The sequence below is a fragment of the Eptatretus burgeri genome, chromosome 4 (assembly GCF_056783735.1).
Source record: "Eptatretus burgeri isolate ZD-2024b chromosome 4, Ebu_testis_v1, whole genome shotgun sequence".
NCBI classification, from domain to species: Eukaryota; Metazoa; Chordata; class Myxini; order Myxiniformes; family Myxinidae; genus Eptatretus; species Eptatretus burgeri.
Genome location: NC_140964.1, coordinates 10516195 through 10532816, shown reverse-complemented (window position 1 = coordinate 10532816; position 16622 = coordinate 10516195). Strand labels below are relative to the sequence as shown.

The 16622-nt window shown below is 40.6% G+C and overlaps 1 protein-coding gene across 1 annotated transcript in view; it reads left to right on the top strand.

Moving 5' to 3' along the window:
- The window catches only part of SARM1 (sterile alpha and TIR motif containing 1), a 112113-nt gene extending 100151 nt beyond the window's left edge, over positions 1-11962 (top strand). The window contains exons 8-9 of the mRNA XM_085876907.1: positions 9752-9873; positions 10844-11962. Of these exons, the coding sequence (XP_085733033.1) occupies positions 9752-9873; positions 10844-10901 (180 nt within the window). The 3' untranslated portion in view covers positions 10902-11962. The remainder of the gene's footprint in view (positions 1-9751; positions 9874-10843) is intronic.
- Positions 11963-16622: the final 4660 nt, after the last annotated feature.

The following is a 16622-nucleotide window of genomic DNA, read 5'->3' as shown; positions in this document are numbered from 1 at the left end:
TGCCACACTGCAAAAAAGACCAAAGAATGGCAGGACAGAAATGGGATCAAATGACTTCCACGGCCAAGTCAGGTTCCTGACATGAGTCCCATTGAATACCTCTGGGCCATGTTGGATCGAGCTGTGCGGGAAAAGTCCAGGAAACCAACATCACGGGCAGATTTGCTAAACCTGTTGCTTGAAGCCTGGCCAGAAATCCCACAAGAGAAAATTTTAGAACTCATTAGTTCAATGCCCGAAAGAGTAAAAGCCTTGAAATCTGCATATGGGAAGTCTACCAAAATACTAGTGTTTGTATTAAAATGGATCAAATGTACTTCAAATGTTAAATACATTAATTCTTTAAAAATCATGGAGTCTATTTACTTTTGTCATGTCTGTGAGTATTGGTTGGCTGTGTGCTTCATTCTGTTTGTCTGTTTGTCACTTGCAAAATCGAAGATTTTTCAGGTATATTAGTCAGTCGAGTTTTCTCTTCTCTCTGTCTGTCTGGATATCTGTCAATCGCCTACAGATCACAATTCTAAACCATTCATCATGAAATTTTACCAAGTTGTGGAGATGGTCTCAACTGAGAAGCCGAGCTGTTTCACCTCAAAGCTGTATTGATTTGACATTACCCTAACCCTAACACCCCCCCCCCTCATCCCCACATACTTTCTCAACAATCCTCTGGAAGATGTCCTTTCTTTAAACCTTTTGAGTCTCACTATCTGCCACGATCTTTCCTGGGAAAGCCACATTTCCAACCTGGCCTCCAAAGTCAGTCGCCGACTGGGCATCCTTCATCGTACAAAGTCCTTCCTTGGTGCATCTGAGCTCCTGACCACATACAAAGCTTTCATCCACAGCCTGATGGAGTACTGCTCTCCCCTCTGGGCTGGTGCTCCTGCCTCACACCTTTCTCAGCTTCACGTTGTGGAACCAAGGCATTGAGGATCATTGGTATCTCCCGCAGCAAAGCTGAGTGTTTGAGTCTCTCACTCTCTCGCTGTAGAGAGGTCAGTGACTCAGTGGTCTTTCTGTCTTCTACCCTCTCCTCTCCAGCCTTGCCCCCCCTACTCTGTCTCTGATCTGTCCCCCCACCCCCATATATTTCCGCAGGGTGCTCAAGGTCCGCCAACAACCCCCTTCTGGTAAAACTACCAAATTCACGAATAACTGCTCACCTTCACTCTTTCATTCCTCTTTTTCCCACCTTTGGAACAAGCTCCCACACTCTATTCAATCCCACTCCTCCCTCCAGGTCTTCAAAACAGCAGTTCACCCCCATACAAAACCTCAATCTTTTCTACCCCCGTTAATCCACCCCAAACCCACCTCCTTGAAATTCCCTGCTTTCCTTTCTGAAAATCCCTGTTTTGGCTCTCTTTGTTACCCAGTATATATGCCCCATCCATCTCCCTTCCACAGATCTCTTAATGTCTCTGTTCCCGACTGGTTTGTGCTTTGCTCTCCTGCCCCTCTTGTCTCCTGCTTCCTTTGTTATATGTTCTGTGTGTTATTATGCAAAAAAAAGCACAATGAATGGAGCCAAATGCAGGCAAATCCTTGAGGAGAACCTGTTTAAGAGTGCAAAAGACTTTAGACTGCGGTGAAGATTTACATTCCAACAGGACAATGATCCCAAGCATACAGCCAAAGCAACACTGGAACACTGCAAAGGCTTCATAACAAGAAAGTGAAAGTCCTTGAGCGGCCCAGCCAAAGCCCAGACTTGAATCCCATTGAGAATCTGTGGAAAGACTTGAAGATTGATGTTCACCGACGTTCCCCATCCAACTTGACAGAACTTGAGAAAATCTGCAAAGAAGAATGGAAGAAAATCCCCAAATCCAGATGTGCAAAGCTGATACAGACATACCCAAGAAGACTCGAAGCTGTAATCACTGCCAAAGGCGCTTCTCCAAAGTATTGACTCAGGGGATTGAATACTTATTGACGCAAGGCATTTCAGCTTTTCATTTTTAATTAATTTGTAAAAAAAATTCGAAAAACATGTTTTCACTTTGCCATTGGTTCTCTCCATTTGCAGGTTTCATGAGGTGGGAGGAAGTTCTCCCAGAACTCAAAATCCCCACCTCCTTTTCAGTAAAGGATCATAATTCATGAACCAAACTGTGAAACTGTTCTCATAGCCTCATTTCAAAGGCTCTTTTCAAAATCTTCACTGAACCTCTGACAGCCTCCACTTGCAGCTCATTTGGTGTGATATTCCCAGGAATAATTTTTATATACTCAGTAAGGGTTTTCTTTATCATTCCTGGAGCTCCAACTATCTGGTACAATTTCAGCTTTCTTTAATTTCCAAGTCCTCGACCTCATTTTTCAGATCCTGGTATTTGGTCATTTTCCTGATTTCTGGAGCAGTTAGTGCAAAGCCATTAGGAACTGAAACCTCGATCAGCAATGCTGACTTTTCCTTTTTGTGTTTGAGCACTATGTCCAGATGCAATGCTTTGTTTGCAATGTCCACACTTGGATGGGATCATCTTGTCATGCGTGAGCATTATATGTTCATTTTCAAGGATCGGATTTGGTTTGTGTTTCCATGATTGTTCTGGGACCCATGATTTTGAAATGTTTAGATGTGCCAGTGGACATCTCTGCAGATGCTGTTACGTCTTTCTGTGTACAGCTGTTCTGCCATGGGTTTTTTACATCCCAAGAGGAGGTGACTGGAACTGTTTCTTCCCCACAAAACCTGCATTTGTCCGACTTGCTCAGTCCCGCCATTTTATTAAAAGCATTCATGTAATGTCCTTGGTCTTGGGCATTGATGATGACTCTTTCTCCGTCCCAATTAATTTCACCTCTTCTTAGCCATTCCAATGAGCCTTCCTTGTCGATCCCTGTCCTGTCAAGCTCTTTTTTTTTAAAACCTTCCTGCTCTTTTGTTGTTCTCCCATTTGTCAGAGTATATCTGGTGATATTTCTTTTTGTAATTTGCCTTTTTTTTCTTTGCAATCATTGGAGCTGTGTTTGTTTCTCCTTCGTTTTCCTGTGTGGTATCCATCATTTGCACCTCTTTTAGGAAGTTTGTTGCTAAATGGATTAAGGATCCCTTTTCTGATCTGTTGTTTTCTTGCTCTTGTAAAAATCTCATCTGATACTCTGTTGAGCTTTTCACATGCTCCACTACTCCTACACACGATGTTCTGTGCACTTAGTTAAGCTCCATCAGAGCGCCTTCTTCTCTCGGTATGTACAACCTCGGTTTGCATTAGTTTTTGTGGAACATGTTGTCAATAGTTAGAAGTTTCCTTGTTTCGTGCCTAATTGTTGATCTCCAATTGTGGCCAGTTTATAATTGGAATACCGGTACCGCAAGTTGATTTATCGCTTTGGTTTTGTTCATTGGAGAGAGGGATGACTTCAGAAATAGTGTTATTCTGCGTAGGTACTCTTTGTTGATTGTTTTACACATTTTTAGCTTATCTGGAATTTCCAGATAAGGTATTGTCATTGTGCACTGCCTGTCCATCTGTCTCCTATTTAAACTTCTCCGGCCAAACTGCTGGGCCTATCCGGCTGAAATTTGGTAGCAACGTTCCGCTCCTGACTGCAATGGGGATTGCAAAGCTCGTTCCTGTCACGTGACTTAAAGTAGGTCAAAATGGCCGACTTGGTAAATTTCTTCAAAAATCTTCTCCAGACCCACCAGTCAGGATGCTATCAAATTGGAGTTACAACTTCAGGACAGGGTAGGGATGGTAGGGATATTAAATTGCGGCAGTCATTCCGATCACGTTTCCCGAAGTGTGCCATAATGGCCAACTTAGTCAATCTTTGGAAAAATCGCAGAAATTCCTTCAAAAATCTTCTTCTCCAGACACACCAGTACGAATGCAACCAAATTTGGGTTACAACATTAGGCCAGGGCCCAGATAAGCTTCAGGTCCAGTGGTCCTATTTTTTGTGTTGTACCTGGGGACCTTCTTTTCCAAGGTATTTGTAGGATGCTTTGTTTTCTAGTTCCTGTATTGTTCAACTTTGATCGATTAAGATGTATGTTCTTCTTGCTTTTCCTTGTACAAATGTTCATTTGGCACATTTGTCAAGACCAAACTCCATTTGGATGTCCTACGTGTACTGCTTTACTAGTTTCAGTTAATCTTCCAATTTCTTATCATTCGGTGCGAAGTTTTAGATCATCCATGTCCAGAAGGTGTGTCACCTCTCTTGTTTCTTTGATCATTTTTCTGTTGCATATCAGAATGTATCTGTGTCCTTGTTCATTGATGGGGTTCCTTTGTCCAGAGCCAGACAAGACTGGAGGGAGGGAAAGACTGTCACCTTATCAATCATTGCTTTCTCAATGAGTGATTATTTGGGGGTCAATTTTGTATACTTGCATGCATTTTTTAATCCATAAATGTGGGACACTATCAAAGGCTGTTTTGTTATCTACCCAGGCTGTGGATTAGTTGGTTTGTCAGAGCTTGCAGTTTTTGAGTATGGTTTTGTTTATTTCACAATAAATGGTCTATTGTTCCTTAGCATCCTCTCTTACATCCTTTCTGCTCTGCCTCTAAAGCTCCTTGTAGAGCGAGGTGATCAAAAACAGCATCGGTGATTATTCCTGTTAAAAGTTTGTATGTTGTTGGTGGGCATTTTATTGGTCTATATATGTTGAGTAGATCGGTTTCTTCAGATTTTGGGATTAATAGAGTGTTGCCTTCTGTTAACCATTCATCTATTGGCTCTTCCCCTTGGATGAGTTCGTTAGATGCTCGAGCGTAGTGAGGGTGGAGAACATGTAGTTACTTTAGCCAGAAGTTTGGAATCCTGTCCGTGCCTGGGCATTTGAAGTTTGGCGCTTTTGTGAGATGTTCTCTAATTTTCTCTTCATCAATCATCATTGGGTGCATTTCCTGTAGCTGTTGCTTTTTCTGTTCCAAGTGTCGTATTCAATCTGCTTCCTTGTTGTTTGTTTCGTCTTCAAATATACCTTTCCAAAATTTTTCTCGGTACTCTTGTGTTTTTTAGGGTGAGTTTGTCACATTTTCTTTTTATCTCTCTCGCTCTTGGTAGGACTTTTTCGTATTTTTTTTTGTATACCTTGTCGAGGCTCATATGAGAGCCAACACACAATGCACATCAAGGGGGGCATGAGACGAGGAGCGGGAGTGGGAAGGACAAAACAGTGGGGAACAGGGACATAAGGAGATCTGTGGAAGGGAGAGGGATGGGGCGGGGAACATGGGGTAAACAGTTTATTTTGATTTCTTCTATTGCTGGCCTCGTCATCGATTTTTATAATCCCCCGCTGCGTGGCGGAAGGGGGATATTGTTGTCACCCAGGTCGTCCGACTGTCCGTCCGTCCGTCCGGGTGTCAACATTTATAGCTGTGAGTGCGATAACTCATAAACTGTTTGCCATATCGATTTGAAATTTGGGTCACACATGAACCACCTGAAAAGGAAGAACCCTATTGATTTTGGACGTGGCCGGATCCAAGATGGCCGACTGGGGCGGCCATCTTGAAAAAAATGTTTTTTCGCCATATCGATTTGAAATTTGGGTCACACATGTACCACCTGAAAAGGAAGAACCCTATTGATTTTGGGCGTGGCCGGATCCAAGATGACCGACTGGGGCGGCCATCTTGAAAAAAAATGTTTTTTCGCCATATCGATTTGAAATTTGAGTCACACATGTACCACCTGAAAAGGAAGAACCCTATTGATTTTGGGCGTGGCCGGATCCAAGATGGCTGACTGGGGCGGCCATCTTGGAAAAAATGTTTTTTGTAATAAATGGAAAACAGCTTATCTGATTTCAATTATTTTTGGTTACTACGTTCCTCACCCCTGGGGAACTTTTTCGAGATGATGACCAAATGGTGTGTTGTTTCCAATTCACCTCCCTCATTATCTGGAAGATGTATGACCTTTTTCATTCAATGGCGAGGGATTCCCCATCTCTGATGGTATCTCTCCCTGCTATCTGTTGTATTTGGAGTTTATTATGGGCGGCTAATGGATCAAGTCCATTTTTTTCTATGTTGTATGTATTTTTTCTTTGTCTGATGATTCTTTTCATTAGCTTTGGACTTTTGTTTCCCCTCTTGAATTAATTTTTGTAATTTTTTTTTGTATACCAAATTGAGGCTCGTATAAGAGCTAATACACAGAAACATATAAAAAGACAGGAGACAAGAAGGGTGGAAGAGGGATGCACAGAATAGTGGGGGACAAAGACAATTGGATCTCTGTGGAAGGGAGAGGGATGGGGTGGGGTACACTGGATAAACAAGATGGACACCACAGGGACTTTCAGGAAGGAAAACAGTGAATTTGAAGGAGGTGGGTTTGGAGTGGATTAACAGGGGTACTAAAGATCAAGATTTTGTATGGGGGAAGATGAGAGATGGTGGTGAACAGCTGTATTGAAGACCTGGAGGGAAGAGTGGGTTTGAGCAGACTTTTGAGCAGACTCTTCCTGGAGGGAAGAGTGTGAGAGTTTGTTCCAGAGGCGGGGAAAAAAGAGGAATGAAAGAATGAAGGTGAGCAGTGATTTTTTTATTTTGGTAGTTTCACGAGAAGGGGGTTTTTGGTGTATCTTGAGCGTCCTGAGGAAACATAGGGGGGACAGATCACAGACAGTACGTGGAGGAGGGGGGGCTGGGGCAAGGCCGGAGAGGAGACGGTAGAGGACAGACCACCGACCTGCCTCCAGTGAGGGAGTGAGAAACCCTCAGCTTCAACGCGGGAGATACCAGTGATCCTAAAATCCTTGGTTTCCACAGTGTGGAGTCGAGCTAGGTGTGAGGCAAGAGCACCACACCAGAGGGGGGAACAGCACTCCATCAGACTGCAGATGAAAGCTTTGTAAATGGTTCGAAGCTCAGGTGTGCCAAGGAAGGACTTTGCATGACGGAGGATGCCGAGTCGGCGTCTGGCTTTGGAGGTCAGGTTGGAAATGTGGCTTTCCCAGCAAAGATCATGGCAGATAGTGAGGCCCAAAAGCTTGAATGAAAAGACTTCTTCAATTCTTCAAGGGGATTGTTGAGAAAGTACATGAAGGGTGGGGACTTGGGGGGGGGGATTCCAGACGGACCTTTCGGAGAGACATAGTGAGAGTGTGAGATTTGTCAGGATTGAAAGACATATTCCGTGTGTTGGACCAGTTAGTGATTTTATCCAGGTCTGAAGAGAGCGATGAAGCTGCTGCTTGCCGATGAGAGGGATGACAGATGGTACGGCAGAGGGTGGAGTCATCAGCAAATAGATAAAGAGGATTTTCCAGGGAATCTGAGAGATCATTGATAAAAACAAGAAAAAGTACAGGGCCAAGAACACTGCCTTGAGAAATTCCAGCCTGGATGGGAAGAGGAGATGAGAGAATTCCATTAAAGGCCATGTGTTGGCTGTGACAAAAGGGGAAGTACGCGAGCCGTGAGTGTAGATTGCCCTGAATACCATAAGAAGAGAGTTTGGTGAGCAGTGCGGGATGCCAGACCATATTGAAAGCTCTTGATATGTCGAGGGAGATGGCTCTGATCTCATTTCTGGCATTTCAGAGCTCCATCCATTGTTAGGAAAGCAGAAGCAGCATGTCTAAGGTTGAGTGACCTGGTCTGAATCCAAACTGTTGTTTGGAAATCAAGCCATTGGAGAAGAGAAAGGATTTGATGTCGGAATCGATGATGGATTCCAGAACCTTGCTGATGATTGGGAGCAGCCTGATTGGTCTACAGTTGCAGGGTTCTGTTTTTTTAACCTTTTTATGCAGGGCAGTAATGTTTGCTGATTTCTAAGCAGATGGCAGATGACCTTGAGTAAATGAGAGGGTGAATACAAAAGAGAAAGGGTGAGCAAGAGCAGCAGAGCAGGTTTTTAGGACACGTGGGCTGATGCCGTCTGTACCAGTTGCAGAATTGCTCTATTTGTCCTATTTCCACCCTGAGTCGGTCTCTCTGCTTCACAAGTGTCTGTTTCCATGGTGGTGTTTTGTTTCCGGTCAGCTTAACAGATCTATATATTTTTTGTCATTGTTTACCTGTTGTTTTCTCTTTGACATACAGTGCTGCTGCAAAACTCACATCGTTCATTTTTCTCAGATTCGGTTATTTTTGGGAGCATTTCAATGAGTGCTTGGTTTCTTCTCCTTACTTGTATCTTCAACTGTTTATTGTTGTTTATTCGGTGAAGATGCAGTCTTTGCTTGGGCGATATTAATTGGATTTCCTCTATTTTATTTGCCAGCTCATCTTCGAGCCGACGCTATTCATTGTCAACCTCCCCTTCCTCCTCTTCCTCCTCTTCATTCTGTTGTTCATTATTTTCCTCCTCATTGTAATCTATCATTGTTGCTGTTATTTGTTTTGTTTGTAAAGGTGCGATTTGATCTGAGTTCGTAACTTCAAGTCGATCTTTCTCTGCGGGTGTTGCTGCGGCATTTCCTTTTGCCATTCTCTGGTCCCGTTGTGGAGTTTTCAGTTTTGTTTCTGATTGAAATCTCCAATCTGTTTCCCAATTTCTGTTTCTGTTCTTGTCATTAAATTTGAAATCTCATCTGTTTCTGTTTTACCTCTCTTGTTCTATTTTCTGTGTAGCAGCAGTAAGTTATATTAGTTGTTGCTTTTCTTTTATAGTTGTTGTAGTTTGTACTCTAAGTTATATTAGTTGTTGTAGTTTGTACTCTGGGAATCTCATCCCAAGCGTATGTCCCGTCATTCCATTGTGGCATTGATGGAAGGTCGCCATTTATAGGTGACCAGTCATTTCTTATTGCCTCTTCAGTTTGTTCATGTCTTATTCTTAGTTCCTCCTCTGTGAATATTTATTTTTTTGTGTTTAGTGTTGCCCTATTAAAATTACCTCTGTCAGGGCATAGTCTTCAGATTATCTGTTCCCAGGTGTTCGCACTTTCATTCCTCACACCTTTTCATCTGGCATATTCCATTGCCCATAATAATGTCCATATTTTCTACTTTGTCCAGATTTTCTTTTTTATGCTGATTCTCTCTCCTTGGGTCATCCAGTTAATGTCAATTGCTTGCTGTCTTGCTTTGTCAGTTATTTCCTTTATTCTTTCTTTGGTCAAGTAACTTTTGATCTTTGAAGCTACTGCAGGGAAATTTTGTTGGTGGAACTCTTTCGGCCTTGGCTGCCAGTTCATTTCAATTGTTTCATGAATCTTTCTCCTTGACCGCCAGTCCCCCTTGCTTCATGCGCAGAATACGCTTTACAGTGGAGGATGATTTCCTTTTCTCCTCTAAGCTCCAGCTCTGCTAATTTAATCCTCTACAATTCATTTGGAACCTCATAGCTGGTGGTTATCGAACAGGTGACACCTTTTTAGCTTTTAGCTTTGGTGTGGAGCGTTGTCCTGTCATGAGGCAGGGATCCCCTTCCTCACTGAAGAAGGTGCAGTCACTATCTTTTTCAGCACACATTCCGGCTGCTCGGTGTGGCCGCACAGACTGAGGCCTCAGTCTACGCTACGAGGAGTCTTCTTGGTCTTCAACTCTGCTGTTCCTGTTTCCCCCCTCTCTGTCTGCTGTTTCTTCTGTCCCGTCCTGATCAATTTAGTATACTTGGACTAGCTCTTCCACGAGCCTCAATTATGTATACAAAAAAAAAGAAAGAAAAAAAATGATTTCCATCAAATGCAAACTGAGTCCGACAAACTCTAAGTATGACACAGGTGATGATTGGTGCTGATGATGCTGATCAGCATATTTTTGACAGTACGTCATCAACAGATGAACCCAGGTGAGACGTGTCCGTTCCATTGTTGCAGGAGATCGTGACGGCGTTGACCAATAACAAACGCATCGTGCCGGTGTACGACAATTTTGAATGGCCGGCAGCGGAGAGTCTGCCTGAGGACATGAGGCAGATCTTACAGTTCAACGGAGTCAAGTGAGTAGTCTGGTGTGTTTTCTATTTTCCATTTTACGCCTCAGGTCCGATTCCATCGCATGCTGTTGCTTGCCATCGCCGGTATTGCTCAATTGTCCGGATGTCAAGTGGCATTTTGAGAGCTAGGCATGCATTGCTGTCCAGCAGATGTTTTTTTTGTAGTTTTTGATATGTTCAAAGCCTCTAGATTATGAAACGAAATGATGATAATGAAACGGTAAATGAGGTGTCAGCAGACTCGGTGGGTAAACGAGGTGGGTTACCAGACTCGGTGGGTAAATGAGGTGGGTTAGCCGGCTCGGTGGATAAATGAGGTGTTACAGACTCAGTGAGTGAACTGACAAACTATTTAAGTTTGGTCAGAGAGTCCGCTCTGAGTACCGGGCGTAGTGGCGTGCACCTGTAATCCGGCTACTCGGAGGCTTGGGTTGGAGGATCGCTTGAGGACGGGAGCTCTGCGCTGGGCCGCGCTATGAGAGGGTGTAGGGCAGCCCGGAATCATGGCGAAACCCAATCCTTATCCCTGTGTCGTAAGAGGCGACCAGGGTTGCGTCAGGAAGGGCATCCGGCGTAAAACCTGTGCCAAATCAGTATGCGGATCATAACGGATGATCCGCTGTGGCGACCCCTAACGGGAGCAGCCGAAAGACGACCAACAACAGTCCGCTCTGAGTGTGGGAGGTCGGAGTTTTGAACTAACCCAATCGAGTCTCACTAAAGACTGAACAGTGCTGCTGCCTTGCTTGATGCTCAGTATTCATAAAGATAGAGCATGGACAAACAACCACTCCGCAGACTTTGGTCCTAATGGCCGACTCTTGCGTCATATTTTCTTGGAAGGGAATTTGTAAGAATCCGACTCGTCACGTGCTCCTTTTGTTTCTTGTGACCGAGTCAAACAGCTCGTTAGGAGATTGTTACATATTTAGATGATCATAACGTTGATTGATTGTATACGTGTTATTCGCAGGTGGTCCCACGAGTACCAAGATGCTGCAATCGAGAAGATTCGAGCATTTTTGAAATAGATGAGATGTGCGAGTTACACACACGTGCACCTGTACGCATCCCTTTTCATTGTGGGGACATTGTAATGAGTGAGTTACATGAACAACATTGGACTTGTAACTCACAAACCACTTTAACGTATTGTTATCTCGTCAAGCTTGGTATCGAGTGATTGTGCCGAAAATTATCAGAGTACCTGGGCAAGGTGCAATTGTTGGGATGGTGCACGACACACTGGATGTTTGTTAGTTTCCAAAGTCTGATTACATGCATGTTTATCAAGGTTTATCACATCCATGTCTGATTACACAAACTTCTATCAAGGTTTATTTGATTAGAAATGAACGGGATTGAACCATGATCATAAATATATGTGGAAAAATTACGGGCCCAGACCTGGAATCGACCCCAGGTCCTCTGGCAAACCGGACCAGTGCTCTGTCATCTGAGCTATCTGAGCTATCTGGGCACCCCACCGGCTGAGTAACGCAATTCTTCCACATATACAAGTGTCACTCTCTCACTGCCAACTATAGGAGCAGCTAGGGCTTGCTCTCGAAAGTCTTGTGGTGTTTAATAGCGGACATGGATGTGTCTCCCCTCAGGGGGAAGACCCTCTCGAGAGCAGGCCAAAGCTGTTCCTATGGTTGGCAGCAAGTGCCCAGGAAGCAGTGGGGGAAAGAGAGTGACACTTGTATATTTGGAAGAATTGTGTTATTCAGCCAGTGGGGTGCCCAGATAGCTCAGATGGCAGAGCACTGGTACAGCTTTTCAGAGGACCTTGGTTCATTCCCAGTCTGTGCCTGTAATTTTTCCACATTGATTTATTTGTCGTGGTTTATTTAACATGGTTTATTGATCAAGGTTTATTTATCTTAGTTTATTGATCAAGATTTATTTTTCTTGGTTTATTTAACATGGTTTATTTTCCATGGCTTATTTTCCATGGTTTATTTATTTTGGTTTATTTATCATGGTTTATTTATCAAGGTTTATTTATCAAGGTTTATTTAACATGGTTTATTTATCATGGTTTATTTATCATGGTTTATTTATCATGGTTTCGTTATCAAGGTTTATTTATCAAGGTTTATTTATCTTGGTTTATTTATCATGGTTTATTTATCAAGGTTTATTGATCAAGATTTATTTTTCTTCGTTTATTTATCATGGTTTATTTATCATGGTTTATTTTCCATGGTTTATTTGTCTTCGTTTATTGATCAAGATTTATTTTTCTTGGTTTATTTAACATGGTTTATTTTCCATGGTTTATTTATTTTGGTTTATTTATCATGGTTTATTGATCTTAGTTTATTGATCAAGATTTATTTATCATGGTTTATTTATCTTAGTTTATTGATCAAGATTTATTTTTCTTGGTTTATTTATCAATGTTTATTTATCATGGTTTATTTATCAATGTTTATTTATCATGGTTTATTTATCAAGGTTTATTTTTCATTGTTTATTTATCAAGGTCTATTTTCCATGGTTTATTTTTAAAGGTTTATTTTCCATGGTTTATTTATCATGGTTTATTTATCAAGGTTTATTTTCCATGGTTAAATTTATCATGGTTTATTTATCAAGGTTTATTTTTCAAGGTTTATTTTTCAAGGTTTATTTTCCATGGTTTATTTATCAAGGTTTATTTATCAGGGTTTATTTATCATGGTTTATATATCAAGGTTTATTTATCAGGGTTTATTTATCATGGTTTATATATCAAGGTTTATTTATCAGGGTTTATTTATCTTGGTTTATATATCAGGGTTTATTTATCATGGTTTATTTATCATGGTTTATTTATCTTGGTTTATATATCAGGGTTTATTTATCAGGGTTTATATATCAGGGTTTATATATCAGGGTTTATTTATCATGGTTTATTTATCATGGTTTATTTATCATGGTTTATTTATCATGGTTTATTTATCGTGGTTTATTTATCATGGTTTATTTATCAAGGTTTATTTATCATGGTTTATTTATCATGGTTTATTTATCAGGGTTTATTTATCATGGTTTATTTATCAGGGTTTATTTATCAGGGTTTATTTATCATGGTTTATTTATCGTGGTTTATTTATCATGGTTTATTTATCAAGGTTTATTTATCATGGTTTATTTATCAAGGTTTATTTATCATGATTTATTTATCATGGTTTATTTATCATGGTTTATTTATCATGGTTTATTTATCGTGGTTTATTTATCATGGTTTATTTATCAAGGTTTATTTATCATGGTTTATTTATCATGGTTTATTTATCAGGGTTTATTTATCATGGTTTATTTATCATGGTTTATATATCAGGGTTTATTTATCATGGTTTATTTATCAAGGTTTATTTATCTTGGTTTATTTATCTTAGTTTATTTATCATGGTTTATATATCATGGTTTATTTATCATGGTTTATTTATCATGGTTTATTTATCGTGGTTTATTTATCGTGGTTTATTTATCATGGTTTATTTATCAAGGTTTATTTATCATGGTTTATTTATCTTAGTTTATTTATCATGGTTTATTTATCTTGGTTTATATATCATGGTTTATTTATCAGGGTTTATTTATCATGGTTTATTTATCATGGTTTATATATCAGGGTTTATTTATCATGGTTTATTTATCAAGGTTTATTTATCATGGTTTATTTATCAAGGTTTATTTATCATGGTTTATTTATCATGGTTTATTTATCATGGTTTATTTATCTTAGTTTATTTATCATGGTTTATATATCATGGTTTATATATCAGGGTTTATTTATCATGGTTTATTTATCTTAGTTTATTTATCATGGTTTATTTATCATGGTTTATATATCATGGTTTATTTTTCAGGGTTTATTTATCTTGGTTTATATATCAGGGTTTATTTATCATGGTTTATTTATCAAGGTTTATTTATCATGGTTTATTTATCAAGGCTTATATATCAAGCAGGGTCTTTGACAAATGTTTACCCTCAGTGATCCCTTTGGATACATCAATGCATTTTGGTTTTGCTTGATGACCACCAGGCCAAATCCCATGGACTGTGTTAATTTATTTATTATATTGTGACGTCACTGCCTTGTAAATAACCTTGAGTCACTTGGTCTTTTTCTTTCATCATAAACATGTGCAAGGTCCTCCACAAGCATGATTGATTAAAGAAAGCATTGAATCCTCATTGTGTTTCCGTGTCTCTCACTCATTGGTTCAAGTATGGGTTCACACGAGGTTTTGTAAACTCCCTTGCCAGAAGAACATAAGTTGTTTTTGTGTGTTGTTTAACTTATCCTGTTGTCATGATTTGTGTCAGGTGTTATGTGTTTTGTATCTATAAAGGTTGCAGTTGTGTTTGTCCCAGATTAGCGTGTATTTCTCGTTGTTTTTTTGGAAGAGGCAGTGTGAGGCCCAATGGGTTTGGTACTCCAAGTTTAGCAGTGAAGTTTGTTGGGGCCTTGAGGATAGGGTTGGGAAAGGGCTAAGAAAGATTACAGGAGAAGGGAAGAGGAGTACATAAAGTGTGATGGATGCTCAATATGGGCCGCATCAGGAATAGAGAAAGCAGAGGGTAACCACTGTTGTGCGAAGTGTAAGGAAATCGCCCACTTGAGGATAGTTATTATGGTGTTGAAGGAATGGATAGATAAATTTGCATCAAATAGCAGAATGTGAGAAATTTGTGGACAAACGTTGGTTGCGGCTGTGGAGTGAGTTTGGTGAGGAGATTGCCAATCGTATGGGTGTAGTAAGTACGGGTGGTGGTGAGGGTGTAGCGAGTGCAGACAGTGGTGCTGGTGCACGCAATGGTGAGGATGTCCTCAGTGGTGAGTATGTAGTAAGTTCAGCCAGTGATGAGGGTTCAGGTCGTGGTGAGGGTACAGCAATAATGGAGATTGGTAGGAAAGGTACAGCAGGTGTCAGTAGTGGTGACAGTACAGCAATAAGAGGTTGGTAGGAAAGATGAAGAGGATGTAGGTAATTGTGAGGATACAGCAATAAAAGGTTGGTAGGAAAGATGAAGGGGGTGTAGGTAGTGGTGAGGGTACAGCAATAAAAGATTGGTAGGAAAGGTACAGTGGGTGTAGGTAGTTGTGACAGTGCAGCAATAATAGAGATTGGCAGGAAAGGCGCAGCGGGTGGAGGTAGTGCTGAGAGTACAACAATAAGAGGTTGGTAGGAAATTTGAAAAGGGTGTAGGTAGTGGTGAGGGTACAGCAATAAGAGGTTGGTATAAATGAGGTCTGGGAGATAGTTTTTGTAGGTGATGAGCCGATTAAATATGTCGATTCTTCATTCTGCAGGAAGGATCGTAGACAATGTTTTGTGTAGTTTTGAAGGAGCAGGAGGGAGTTACATTGTAGGAAGAGTAAATGACATCGTATCGGGTCATGGTTCGAAAATGATGGTTGTGGTACACCGAGGAGCAAATTATGGGAAAGTTTATTTGGAGGACTTGGGGCCGAGACCTACTACCTCAAAGTAAAGGAGATCACGTAAATTCATATACCAGCCGTTTATTCAATAATATACAAGACACTCCTGTACACAGAAGGAAGACTTAAAACTCCCAATGGTATTGGGAGTTGAAGACTTAAGGTTACAGAGCTTTTCTGAGCATTTATATACAGTTTTCACCAAGATATCAGATGGAACTTTGTGGACTCCAAATATGTCACATACAATGGTATTAGTATATCAAATATGTCACATATGTGAGGAGTGTTATTAATGGCCACATTTGATCCATAGTCAATACTTATATAATAGTTAGATGTTGGGATTCAAACCAATTTTCTTGTATACTCTGAAATGTATTTTAAAGTCTTTATAATTTTAATTGTACTGTTCCCACAAGCTAGCCCACCACATGTCCTTTACTGGTAGTGCTACACTTTATCTTGGCCAACCCATGCATTCCATTCCTGTGAACTAAAAAGGGCTTTGCTTTTACTTTCAACATACCACAGTGATAAAAAGCCGAGATTGTGGAGAGGGACTGCCTAGGAGAAGTTGCAGAGTACTAAGATAAGTGGTTTGACCATTTCAACCTCCCCTGGGGGAGGGAAAAAGAACTCCATGGCACATTTTGAGTGCATACCTGGGGCTCTTGTCGAACCAACCAGAGATGGATATTAATCAGAGATAGATTGTAACCAGAGATGGATATTAATCAGAGATAGATTGTAACCAGAGATAGATTGTATATAGGAGGGTTTTTGGAATATAGAATTTCAGTGTGGTTTGGTGGCTCTCCACTGAGTTGATTGAGCTGCCACATCACCTCCCCATGCGTGTGCTTCTCTTTGAATAAACCGTGTATTCGAAAATCCTCTTTGAGTCATTCCATCTGAAATCACCAAATTTAAGAAAATGTTCCCATTTGATCCCCTCAGATTTAGTTTAAACTTTCATAAAATAGTTCCTGGGTATTAAAATGAAGCTGCCTAAAATTTTAGGTCCATAGATGCGGTCAACTCGAGATATTGAGGGTTGAAAATGTGGTTGTGGCCCTATTTTTATGGTCGTTGCGAGCATCACAAAATGAACGGCTACTTTTAAACTCCCACAACTTATTAAATATTAATGCTAGAGCCTTGAAATTTTCAGAGATTATTCTTCTATAACTGCTCTGTAAGAAACAAACATAAAACTGAGTATACCTCTATTAAATTTTATGACCTGATCAATTGAAATCCAGAAAAAAATCTTAGTTTTGTTTCAAGACCCAAATTTGAGACC